This window comes from Mesoplodon bidens (assembly GCF_964165515.1).
Source record: "Mesoplodon bidens genome assembly, chromosome: 6".
NCBI classification, from domain to species: domain Eukaryota; kingdom Metazoa; phylum Chordata; class Mammalia; order Artiodactyla; family Ziphiidae; genus Mesoplodon; species Mesoplodon bidens.
This window is the reverse complement of record NC_138162.1, coordinates 2,304,136-2,316,818: the sequence shown is the minus strand read 5'-3', so window position 1 is coordinate 2,316,818 and position 12,683 is coordinate 2,304,136. Positions and strand designations below refer to the sequence as shown.

General features: G+C 64.2%; 1 protein-coding gene across 1 annotated transcript in view; it reads right to left on the bottom strand.

The window, feature by feature from the left end:
- Nucleotides 1-7,075, bottom strand: part of ADAMTSL2 (ADAMTS like 2) — a 34,622-nt gene extending 27,547 nt beyond the window's left edge. The window contains exons 1-7 of the mRNA XM_081238208.1: nucleotides 6,901-7,075; nucleotides 5,094-5,184; nucleotides 4,392-4,534; nucleotides 3,494-3,569; nucleotides 2,253-2,355; nucleotides 1,593-1,738; nucleotides 1,336-1,459 (exon numbers count right to left, since the gene is read on the bottom strand). Of these exons, the coding sequence (XP_081094334.1) occupies nucleotides 1,336-1,459; nucleotides 1,593-1,738; nucleotides 2,253-2,355; nucleotides 3,494-3,569; nucleotides 4,392-4,534; nucleotides 5,094-5,183 (682 nt within the window). The 5' untranslated portion in view covers nucleotide 5,184; nucleotides 6,901-7,075. The remainder of the gene's footprint in view (nucleotides 1-1,335; nucleotides 1,460-1,592; nucleotides 1,739-2,252; nucleotides 2,356-3,493; nucleotides 3,570-4,391; nucleotides 4,535-5,093; nucleotides 5,185-6,900) is intronic.
- Between the last annotated feature and the right edge of the window lie 5,608 nt (nucleotides 7,076-12,683).

Below are 12,683 nucleotides of genomic sequence, written 5' to 3'. Positions count from 1 at the left end.
AAGCAGGTTTGTGAAAGGAAGGGAGGAAAGGCGCGATGTCTCTTTCCCGTGCCCCTCCCATAGCGAGGCCTCTGAAGAAAGCGGCCTCTGCCCACTGTGCTCGTCATGCCTTCTTCAGACCCCTGTCCGGCTGGGCTTCCGCTAAGGACACCCCTCCCTTCCTTACCCTGCCTCTGCTCAGTCGGCATGTCCATCCCTGGGTCCCTCGTCCAAGCCCTATAACTCTAACTACGAAATTGTCCATCCCCTCCACCTCCAGGACACGTGGGGTCCCGACGACCAGGTCCTTGGGGGCTCTCAAGGGGTTGGCTCTAGTCCAGACGCGCCTGGCCTCACTGGGGGACCTCGAGCCGGCAATTCCCACCCTGGGCCTCAATTTGCCCATCTGTTAAATGGGTTTCAAGCTGCCCTACCTTTCCCAGTCTGGAGGCTGTGATAACCCAGTTTAATCCCACAAGCATTAACTGAGACCCAGAAATGTATTCAGTTCAAGACTGAGTATTATAAGCAACATCCTTCTAGAAGTGCAAAGTCCTATCACAGGCACAGACCCCTGCCCACCCCTCCCCCAACCCCCAGGAGGGCTGGACCAGAGCTGCATGCAAACATGAAGCCAAGGGGCTTCCCTGGTGGTGCAGTGGTTCAAAGTCTGCCTGCCGATGCAGGGGACACTGGTTCGTGCCCCGGTCTGGGAAGATCCCACGTGCTGCGGAGCTGCTGGGCCCGTGAGCCATGGCCGCTGAGCCTGCGCATCCGGAGCCTGTGCTCCGCCATGGGAGAGGCCACAGCAGTGAGAGGCCCATGCCACGTACCGCAAAAAAAAAAAAAAAAAAAAAAACCATGAAGCCAAATGGGCACAGCCGCGAAAACTGACAAGCCGCTGCCTGGGGGAGAAAGGGGCTGGCTCTGCGCTGCGGTCGGCCCGGAGCTGGCGGGAGCCTGGGCACCCCTTCAGCCCTTGAAACTCGGGTTTGAGAGCTTAGGCCCCAGAATCTGTGTGCCCAGACCTCCATCTCATATCAGCGGTGAGGATGGAACGCGTGCCTCAGTTTCCCCCTTTTAAAAATGGTATTAACATCTCCCCGAAGGCTGCGCTTGGGTCAAATGTGGTCTCCAAGCCCTGTGAGCACTGTGGCACCTGGTATCCAGCAGGCACTCAACACAGAGCTGCTCCTCTTCCTATAGCCAATGGGGGCCTTACAGAGCCACTGGCCAGCCCTGCTGGGCCTGGGTGGAGGATCGGGGGGCCCAGGAGGGGAAGGACCCTGCACGGTCACTTAGCAGCCGGCGGCAGGATCCCCCAGGCCCTGGACCCAGAGCAGCAGGGGCCCTTACCCAAGTGGGCGTTGCCCTTGCGGTAGTTGCCTGTCACGTGGGTGCAGCTGCTTCCGTCCCCCTGGCAGACGCCGCACTTGTCCGGCGTGTGGGTAGAGAAGAGCACGCCGTCACAGCCGATGGGCTGCAGGGAGGGAGGCGGAGAGGCTGCTGGGAGGGCGCTGAGGCCCGGGCCCCGGGGCCGCCACTGCCTGGGCGGACAGGTGGGCGGCCGGCGCTAGGAGACCGGCTGTACTTCTGCTACAATGTTGAACAACCTCACATTTTCCAGACACGCAGACCCCTCGCAGGTCGGCCAGCTTGCAGGACGTGCCGTCGCGGGCGGGGACCATGAGCTGCCGCTGGCCGTCCACGGTGGTGCAGTGCAGGTCGCACGGCTTGCTGGAGATGTGCACGTAGTCATCTGATGGGGGACACAGGGTCTCAGGGCGGCCGGTGGTGGGGGGGGCCAGAGTCAGGGACTTCCCCTCCCCCGCACTGGGGCAGCACTTCTTTCATGGCACAGACGGGGAAACGGAGGCCTGGAGAGTGGAATGAACTTGCCTGGGGTCTCAGTGGCAGAAATGGACCAAGATGCAGGTGATCTGGCCCAGCCCAGGCTCTGGAAGTCCAGCCTCTGCCGCCCTGTGAGTGGGGGGGCAGTGTCCCCTCTGCAGGAGGTCTGAGCCGACTTGATGGCCCTGGGCTGCCGGTTGTGGCGACCCTGCACTTACCCGGTGAGCGGGAGAGGCCAAGTCATTTACGCTGCCGCCTGAACTACTTAGGACCTTCGACAAGATCCCCCCCCTCTCTGGGCCTGTTTCCCCTCCTGCCTGCCCACTGGATGAGCACCTTCCCTCCCACAGTCCCGAGGAGGTGACCATCAGGCATAGATCCTGCCAGAGAATTCCCTGCTGGGTGGCCCCGGGCCACAGTACCGGGATAGAGCGGCTTCCACTGGTGCGTCCGCCCGTTGTACACACGGGAGTTGAAGGAGATGCACTGCTCCTCGCGGAAGCTCCTCCCGTCCGGCGGACACTCCTGGGAAGCGGGAAGACAGGGCGGGAGGCTCTGGGAGGGACCGCCCGACAAAAGCATTTTTGTCCAGGCAGAGCAGGAAGTGGCTCTCCTCCTTGCTCTCAGTCTCCCGGGCTCTCTGGAAGGAGGGAGGGAGGACCAGGCCTCCGGCACCCACGTGTGCTGGCCCTCCCCGTGCTCTGGGCTGGATCCTTTCAGCCCCACCGCCCTGGCCTTCTCCCCGGCTGCACATGGAGCAGCAGGGACACCAGCCTCGGCTGTGCTTGCGCGGGGTCCCCACTCTCCCCGTGTCCTCGGGCAGAGGCCCATCTGCATGTCCGCAGCCGTAGCCACGGTGCCTGGGACACGGGCACTGACTGCATGGGCTTGACTTCGTAGAAGAGGAGCCCATGGGGCAGAGGGGAGGGGCCTGTGCGGGGCCCAGCTGCTCACGCCACGGCCAAAAGCCGAACTGGGCCAGGGCTCCCTCCCGAGCTCACGTCAGGAGGGCAGCTGACCGGTGAGGCCAGCACAGAGGCCGTGGCCGCTTGCCTCCCTCCAGCCCCTAGCTCCCCACGCGTGCCCACACAGGCACACAGACACTTGGACGCAGGGACATGGGGACGCCCAGCATCATCTCTCTGCCCTGCTCCCCGTCCCGGGGGTCCGGTGCAGACTGGCTTTGGCCCCATCGAGAGGTGACCGGAGGCTGAGCCAGAGTCGGCACCTCCTGCCCAGACCCGGCCACCTTGGTGCGGCACGCGACTGACACAGAAGGTTGGGTGCTGAGGGTGCAGAGAGCAGAGGCGGGCACACAGGGGCGGCGGCCGGTGACTTCAGTCCCCCGGGGAGAACCGCGAGCAGGGTGACGCTGAGCGCAGGGGCCGCGTGTGCCTGTGTTGGGGTCGTGCTGGAGCTCCACCAGCAGAAGTGGGTCCTTTTCCCCTCAGGTGCCCGCAGCCCGCGGTGGGCACCACAGATTTGACTTGATGCAGGAAGGGGGAGTTCTGAGCCCGGGGGCCCTCACCACCCTTCTCTTCAACAGGGTGTAAGTGGCAGGCCCAGGACAGAGTGTCCAGAGGGCCCGGGGCCACCAGCAAGCTGCCCTGAGACCTGCCAGAGAAGGGGGAGGGGGAGGGGGTCCCGGCTGGCGGAGCCTCACCTGCACTCGGCAGAGCTGGTACCTCCTGGACGTACCCGTGCAGGTCCGGTTCCCAGCGCCCATGACAGACGTCCTCCTGGCGGGAGGACACGGGCTGCAGCCCTGACCCTGCTCCTGCCCCTGGGCGGCCTCTGGGCTGCCCTCTACCACCCTGCCCGCCCCCGAGCCTGCTCTGATGCCTCTGAGCGAGGCCTCCTTCCCCCTCACTCAAGCCCCGCTGCTGCACCAGAGCCCTCTCATGTCACAGGTATTCAGGTAGTTTGAGGGTGATTCTTAGCCCCTTCTTAGGGGGAGGGGTGAGATCCAATTCACCTCTCTATCCCCAGTACACAGCAGAGGGTCTTAGGACACAGAGTTAGTAATAAAGTAACAACATTTACCATGTATGGGCCCTGTGCTGCCGTGCATACACACACACTGTCTCTTGTATTCTCAGAAATGTCAGGTGGGCTTGAGCATTATCTCCACTCCACAGGTGAGGAAACCGATGCTCAGAGAGGTTAAGTGACTTGCCCAAGGTCACACAGCGAGGAAGTAGCCGAGGCAAGATTTGAACCCAGGTCTGGCCAACAGTAACCACTGCACCTTATGCTTTCCCCATGTTTATTCAACTCAGGTCTTCAGAAGAGAAGCCCAGGCTGGGCCTGACCCCTCATTGAAAGAGCCCTAGAAATGGAGCAGGATGAACCCCAGGACACTGTTGCCTAGAACCCAACAGAAGCCACGTCCCCAAAGGAGGCCAATGAAAAGACTGACTTGCTCACCTGGCCTGTGCAGCCTCAAACTGAAGACCCCTCCCAGCCCGAGACCCAGCCCCCACCTCCCAGGCCTCCCTTTCCCGTGCAGGCGGCCCCACTTTCCCGTCAGCCCCTCAGGGCCACGTGCTCAAGCCCCGCACCTCTGCTGCAGGCAGTGCCGCTCCTGGGACGTCACCCCAGCCCCGCAGCTGCGGGAACACGCCGTCCACTTGGTCCACTCTCCCCACCAGTAGGCGGTGGCATCGGTGCCCGCCTCCAGGCTGTTGGATGTTGGGCTGTTGTCCTGGGTGAGAGGCCCCACGACAGTTAGAAGGAGGCTGGAGCACCTGGCCGGACGGGCCTGCCGTCCCCGTGCCCTGGACAGGAGGACACAGCCCCCTGGGTGGGTTGCTCGAAGCCTGGGCTCAGATCTCCAGGGCGGGCGGTCTCTGGGGGACCTCCCAGGGAGCTGTGGGCCTCAGGTCCTACTCGATCTGGGGATCTGGAATATCCTGGGAGCTTGGCGGGACCCTGAGGCTGAACCGAACCATCCTTTCTTTCCCCCGAGCAGGCTGGGGCCCGGCCTGGGTTCTGCAGGACCCAAACCTGCCCGTCTACACGCCACACTCCAGGGCTTCTCTCAGAAGGTGAGCACTCAGCCCCTGTCCTGCCGAATCGGCGAGGACTCTGGAGTGGCCGGAGCCCTGCACTCAGGGGCTGGTCTGACTGGCTTGTCAGGCACGTTCTTGGGAGTGGGAGGGGCTCTGGGAAGGCACTCCAGGACCCCCGGACCCCCGCCTCATGTCTGCCACCCAGCCCTCAGCATCAGCCCACCTGGGCGAAGCATCGTGCTCCCCACTCACCATGGCCCCTGTGGACGATGCACCCCCAGCCACAAGTGCCAGAGCCAGTAGGGACCAGGCCCAGCGTGAAGGCTGCCATCTGCCATCCATCCTAGGAAGTAAGGGCACAGTCACTGCCAGGCCAGGTCCAGCTCCTCTTGCAGCTGACTGGAGTCTGCTTTGGGGAAAAGCTCCCGGAGCCCACCCAGTGCTGAGGCCTGGGGTTATCTGGGATTGGTTGGTAGTGGCGGCCTGGTGGCCCTGTTGGGAGGGCTCGATGAATGATTAGAGATGCCTGCACGGGCTTGAGACACTAGGGTGGTGGTGTGCACGCTAAGCCTGTACCACCTGATCTGAGGGCATTTGGGGACATGGGCCACGCTTTGCCTCTGAATAACTGAGCTGTCTGGAGAACGCCTGGAGAGAAACCCAGGGACACCTATAGGCCCAGGCTGCCTCCATTGGATGAAGGAGCTGAGGGTCGATCCGTTACCTTGGCAGGTAGACCCCACCCAAGCAAGAGCACCTTGGGATTTTTATCTGTTCAGCACTTGCTGGCCACGTGGGAGAACGATCCTTCCCATCGGCTACATGGAGCTGCTGGAGGGGGCCATGGATGCCACAGACTCTGCCAGGCCCTCTCCCTCCCTGGACACAGCTTCCCCCCGCCCTGAGGGACCCCACGCTGGGCAGAGCCCAGGCATCTGTGCCCCCTCCTTCCCAAGAGAAGACACACAGCTTGTGCCTCTGGAGTGTTCGGGTGAGGGTGGCCTACGACCACAGGGCTGTCTCCCAAGAAGTCGGCACCCTCAGCCCAAAACACTACTGGACCTCCGTGCCAGGGGTCAAATCGAGGGGAGTCTGCAGCCTCCTGGGCCCTCAGCCTCCCCTGTCTGTCCCTGAGAGGGAGGAGTGGGGCCTACAGTGGCCTCTGTCCAGGGTTTGTCTCAGGTCCTGAGTGTCACTGGCCAGAGGGTTGGAGGAGTTTCCGAAGCCATCAAGCCCATCCCCCTAGAGCCTGGAACCAGAGAGGGGAGCCAACTTGCCCAAAGCAACACAGCCAGGTGGCCGACCAGCCCCCAGCCCCCAGAGCAAACTCAGGGACTCATTCCAGGGAAAGAAGGCAGGAAAGCCCCCCTCCCCCATGCCTGCCGGCCCTGAAACCAAGTCCACATCTGCCCCCTTCTCCGCGCAGCTCCAGCACCTGCACATTTTCAAGAGTCGGGCCAATGACACCCTCACACCCCAAGAATGTCTCTGCCCTCTCTCTGCCCCAGGCGAGGCCGCAGAGTACACCCCAGAGCCTGGAGCCAGAGCCCGTGAGATCCGCACCTCCCGGCCGCCGGCCCGCCACCGCTCCAGCCGGCTGCCGCCCCTCCCCCGCAGGCCTCCATCCGCACCCCCAGCCTCCTGCAGGCACAGAGGCCCCTCGGCGTCCCATTGGCTAGTCTGTGCCCCGGCTCCTGCCTGCAGGCTGAAGACAGGTGCTGAGCGGCTGCACACTTGGTTTTCATTAAGGCTCCCAGACGCCGCTGGCTGCAGGCCAGGCCCGGCTCACGCGGGATCCATCCCTCCCTGGGGTCCAAAAACAGCCACCGGCCGGCGGGAGAGACTTGTCGTGCAAACAAGGGCTTCAGGCGCGGTAGGCTAGGAGCTGAGGGGCCCCCCGCGCCCGCGCTCGGAGGGTCTGGACCCCTCCCCACCAGCCCTGCTCCTGTTACATAACGGCTCCCCCGAGGGGCCCGGGATGCCATGCATGCACTTGGGGCTGCATCTCGTGCCCTGGCAGGGCTGCGGTGGGAAGCGAGACGGTGGGGAGGAGGCCTACCTGGCCGGGGGTCAGCAGGTTGTCCTCGGAAGAAAGGGGCCGAGCCTCCGCTGCGGGCAGGCGGCGCCAGGTGCGCGGTGCGGGGGAGCCTCGGGGCGCAGAGGGCTGCGGGCTGGGCCTCTCTCCCTTCCTCCTCCTCCCCCTCGCCGCCTCCCTCCTCCACTTCAAAGAGCACCCACGAGAGGGGGTTCCCGGGAGGCGCGCAGCCCAGTGGCAGCTCCGCGGCGCGGCGGCCTTTATAGCTGTCAGGCAGACAGGGAGGAACTCACACTTCCCACCAGGCTGCTCCCCCCTCCCGCCGCCCGCCGGCCGGCCTGGCGCACACTTTAACCCGCTCCGCGCCTCTGGAGCCCGGCCAGGCCGGCCCAGCTGCCTGCTGACTGCTGCCGCGGCCACGAGCAGGGAGGCCGCCTTCCCAGGTCCAGAACGTGGGACTGCGAGTCCGCGTGTCCAGACGGAGTGCCCACTGGCCCGGGGTCACAGGGGACGTTGGCGGCGGCAAAGCCGAGCTGCAGGCTTGGTCCGTCGGATTTCTGCTTCCAGAGGGGGGCCCAGTCTCTGCCACTCCCCAGAATGGAGTCTGGGATGTTTGAGGCATCCAATCCGATAGCTCCGTTTTACGGACGGAAAGACTGAGGTCGAGAGGGGACAGCATGCTCTGAGGTCACCCAGCCAGCCTTGGAGAGATTCTCCTGAGAAACGGAGGCCTGAGCCGGCGGAGGGACTGAGGGAGACTCAGCGAGGCTCAGCCGAGGGTTCCGGGGAAGAGACAGAAGTGCCCGCGGCCTGCGGGCCAGACGGCGAGGACGGCCAGAGCCAGTTGGGGGGAGGTGCGCGGAGCTCCGCAGATGTTCAGCACCAGCCTGGCTGGGCGCGGGCCAGCTGGGCAGCCCCTGGCAGGCCGGCGTGGGGCTCCAGCCTGTGTTCCTGCTGAGTCAGAGCGTGGAGCCGGCGGCACGCACTCCGGCCCGGGGCGCCCGGGGAGGACCCCAGACGTTGCAAGGTGCCCCGGAAACAACGCCAGCCACCCGCCCCGCACACCAGGCTCCCTGGAGCCCACCCTCCCAGCACGTCCACGCGGTGGGGGGGGGGGGGTGGAAGTGGGGTGGCCCTGAGCCATTTCATCCATCCCCCTGCCTCTGCGCTGCAGCTGGCTCCCAGCGGCGCCTGGAAAGCCCGCCCCCTCCCTGCACCCTCCCTGCCGGAAGGAACTGTGGCGAGCTCCGCCAGTGGCCTCCCTGGGCGACTGAGAATCATTCCACCCCTGGGAAGATTCTGCCACCAACAGGAGCGGTCGGGGAGGAGAGCAACCAGAGATGATCCTGAAACCAGCAACGCCTGCTGCCCTGCACCGGGCTCTCCCTCTGTGCTGAGAGCTAGGAGGTCAGCGTCTTCGCTCTCCCCATTTTACAGATGGAGGAACTAAGGCTCTGAGACTGCTGGGTGGTGCCCGGGGTCGCACGTCTGGTGGCGGCGCATCAGGGACCCCAGCGTCCTTTTTGAGCACGTCCTCTCCACCTGGCAGAGGTTCTTGTATCACGTTCACCCTCCCCAGACCCTCTGGGAGGCAGGTCTCGTCCATCTCATTTTCCCCCTGGGGCCCCTGGGTGGTTGGGTGGAACCAAGACTCAAACCCAGGTCCACGCTGCCCCCTGGGGTCAGCATGCTGAAGCGCAGACACGATGGAACCCGGCACGCAGCACTGGTGCACGTGCACGCACGCATGCACGCACACACGCAACCTCACAGGCACACGGGCACACGCTGATGCACACACAGGCACACACACTCACCGACCCCTCACAGACACGCTGCTGGTCACTCGCACTCTGGGGCATCTGCCCCCACCCCCGCCCCGCCCGCCGAGCGCCAGGCCTCTGCATCCCCGGGCACACTCCCGAGCCCTCCCGGGGTTGCTGGATCCACGTCCAGCCAGCACCAGCGTGACTAACGGTTTCCCTTGGGAGGGACCCTGCAGCCAGCTGACGCAAACACCCCAGCGCCTCCTCTTAGCTCAACGGGACAGTGCCTGGGAGGCGGGCTGCCACCCCCAGCTCTGGGACCTCTAGCAGGTGTGTGACCTGGGCGGGCCACACGTCCACCCTCACCCCACCCTCTACCTCCAGAAGCCGACTGGGGCTCCCCCACCCTGAAGGACTCCAGCGAGCCCCCAGACTCCAGACCCGCAGGGAGCTGTGACCGCTGCTTGGTCCACTGGTGGTCTGGGGATTTCGGAGGGAGACATCAGGGGTCAAGGAAGGCCCCAGGGCCCCTGAAGACCCTAGGAGTTGCAGGGGGTGGCTGGTGATAAAGAGTCAAGCACAGGCAGGAGGTGCTTCTGAAGGCCTCGTCAGGCGCCAAGCACGGAGCCCCTGTCAGTTCTGGAGGACTGGTCAGTCTGGGCCTCCCGGCGGGGCCTTAGATGCCCTCGGGACCCACCTCATGGGGTCGCAGCCAGGCCTGGACGGCAGAACCCAGAGTATCTAAGAAGCCTCTAACCAGCAGCACAGTGGGTGACCGGAAGAGCATGCCAGGCTCAGAAGAGGCCATGCCTGGGGTCCACGCTCTGCCGTCACCGTGTTGAAGGTTTAATCGTGTTATCTTACAATTCGTGTTCTCGGAGCGACACTGGATCGGGTGATGGGGTGATGGAGAGACAGAGCTTCAGCTGGGGGACCTCCTACCCCCTGCACCTCTCAGGACTGCCCTCTGCCCTCTGGGGAGCCAGGATCAGACAGAGTCTCCGGTGGGGTCCCAGGCACTCACTCCACGAGCTCCCCATGCCCAAAGGAGCACGACATTAACAGCAAATAAAAACACTCCTATTGTTCGGGAGAGGCCCTTGGAGGAATGAGCAAGTTTTGTCCTGCTTGGTGAACAAGGGGCTCCCCGTTTTGCACAGGTCACCCAGCGGCCCTCGGAATTGCCGCCTCCCAGCTCTGATGATGCCCGGGGCTCCCTGGAGAGTCACTGAAAGAAATGGCTCGGAGCCCCCATCTTGGTTCCCGCTGTCCCCTCTCTGGAGCCCTTCTTTCACACCCATCTGGACATGCTTGGCCCTCCAGATGATTTTCTGAGGACACCTCCTCCAGGAAGCCCACCAGGTGGCCCAGCACTTTGATCTGGCTTCTCGCACTGAGCGGGATCTTCCCTGGGCTGTGGCTGTGACCCCACAGAGCAGGGGCTCCTCCTGGTTCACACTGTATCTTAGCACCTGCCAGGGCCCAGCATCTCTAGCCAGGTGCTCAGTGCATGGAAGGGTGGATTTGTCTGGCAGTCCTTCGGGGTGACGGTGAGGTGTCCCCGCCACTCTCTGTGTGACCCTGGCTAGAGATGCTGTGGACACCTGTTTTTTCAGAAGGAGATTATCTTTCCACCAGAGCTTTCTGGATGTCTGAAGAGCTTGCAGACAGGAAATTGGGCACATTTCTGAGGCGAAGCGAGGGGAAGCGTGGGAAAACAAGGCGGAAGGGGAGAGCCCACTTGGGGAAGGGACGGGACGGGGTGGGGGAGGGGTGCAGTGGGCCGTGGGATGACCAGTTTGGGAGGTCCCAGTGGTTGGACAGTCACACCTGGAGCTGGGCCCTGTCCCGTACAGCCAAGTGTCTGAAACAAGAGCTCAGAAAGACGGGGACCAGAGCCAGGGCCCCTGTGAAGTGGGTCCTCAACCCTAGCACCCAGAGGCCGGCCAGCACGGCCTGGAGGGTGACGACCTCTACCCTGTCCCCTGATGTCCTGCTGCCCACCCAGAGCCTGGGGCAACCCTGGGCACCTTCTGACAGCAGAGCTCTTGTACCCAACAGGGACTGGGCCACTGAGGGACCATGTGGCCAGTTTGGAGGTGGTTGGCCAGGACTGGAAGAGGACCAGGCTCCAGAGGGAGGCCCAGCAGCCAGTCCCTCCCCGTGAGCTCCCCGGGCTGGCCGTCAGGGAGGACCCACCCCCACAGACCACTGGAGGTCAGCAGGCCAGACCACAAAACAGAGTTCTCCCCCTCCCTCTTTCTCAGCACTGGCATTTTCTATTAGGCCAAGTCTTGAGGTTCAAGTGGGGGGACCTGGGGTGTTTAGAAAGAGGCTCCTTTGTCCCCAAATCTGGAGCAAGATTTGGAGCAAGGCCCTGGGAGGCCCTGTCAGGGCTGGGAAGTAAGCCTGCTGCGGGAGCTCCAGGGACAGACCACCGCCGGGCAAGGGACAGTGGGGCTGGAGGGAGCTGCGTCCTTGAGCTCCTGAATTTCACAGCCTGCCTAGGCGCGCAGGCCTAGCCCGGCTGTGCGGGGATCACCTCCTGCGGGACAGCCCCTCAGCTGCCACAGGGCCTGTCCCTATGCCTTCCGTGACACTATGAGACAGAGACGGGGTGCTCCATTTTGCCGATGAGGAGACTGAGGCTCACCGGACAGAGGGTACACCAAGGCCCCAGAGCTAGGAAGGGGCGGGGCCCTCGCCCGGCTCACCTGGCTGGTGTTCAGGGGCCCAGAGGCAGCTGGAGCTGCTCATTTTCAGTCATTAGCTGAGGACAACAGGAATGTTGTCGCAACCCCAGTTGCAGAGGCCCCGGATGGTACTCCAGCCTGGGGACCCCAAGGGAGGAATCAGGAGCATCAATACCCAGACCCCCTCCCACCAGGGGCAGGAGGGCCTCAGTGGGTCCCTACACAGAGAGCCAAGGGCTGCTGTGCTGTGATCTGGAGCTGCGGGTCGGGTGTTCAAAACGTGGAGGATGCAAATGCAGCAGCTGGCCCTGCTCTGCTGGGCCGGCTGAGCAGACAGACAGCTGTCCGGGAGGTGGGAGCCGTGTGGCATTCCGGGCATTTCAGCACCTCTATAAAACCGGCCTGCTCCATGCCGAGGGGCCCGAGGGAGGGGAGGGTGGGCGGGTCGGCTCCCACTCCCTGTTCCCCAGGCTGTGGCTGCCCCGCCAGCGGCCCCCACCCTGCCCGGGACAGGCCCTGCCAGGTCCCATGGGGACCAGCGCCACCTACTGGGGAGAGGAGGGATGCTCCTGGGGGCCTTGGCTAGGAGCACACGCCAGGGGCCAGTCTCCCCTCCTCTCCTGGCCTCAGTCTCCTCCTCTGTAAAATGGGGAGAGAGAGACGTCCACCCCCACCCCCGCCCCCCGCCTCCAGCTGCTGACACGGCCCAAAGGGACAAAGTAGGAAGAGGGCTCGGCACGTGCCGGCCCTGAATGAACGTCTGTGTGTGTAAATGGTTTTCAAGACACACACAGGGGTTCGGATGGAGAGCCCTCCCGCACCAGGGGTCAGGAGAGGCCCAGGGCTACAATATTAACGCGGAGGCAAGCCCGGCAAGGGCATCCTGGCAGAAGGAGGGCGCGCCGCCTGTGGCATCCGCTTTGGCCCAAGCACCAGCAGGTGAGGGTGGTGGGGGGTGTACCGGAGGCCAGCCAGTCGGCGGGCGGGACCACCGGAGCCCGGAAGACGGGGAGGCCAGAGCACGTCTCTGCTGTCTCCCAGCCCAGCCCGATCCGGCTCCCCCTACCCTGTGCCTGGGGGCACAACACCCCCAAAGCAACCGGCCTGCTTCTTCCACTCTGCCCCACCCAGCTCCCCAGGCCAATCGCTTCCCTGGCCCCAGTGAGAACCGAGGGTCCTTTCAGCCCTGTTCAGAGCTGGACGCCTTCCCCCCGAGCCAGCTGGCCTGTCTCCAGGCGGCCGGGTCTCCGACGGGAGCCACACACAGGCTGCACCCCGACCCCCATTCTACGCTCCGCCCCCCTCAAAGGGCTGCTCAAGTCCCAGCCTTTCTGCAGGGGGGTCCTTG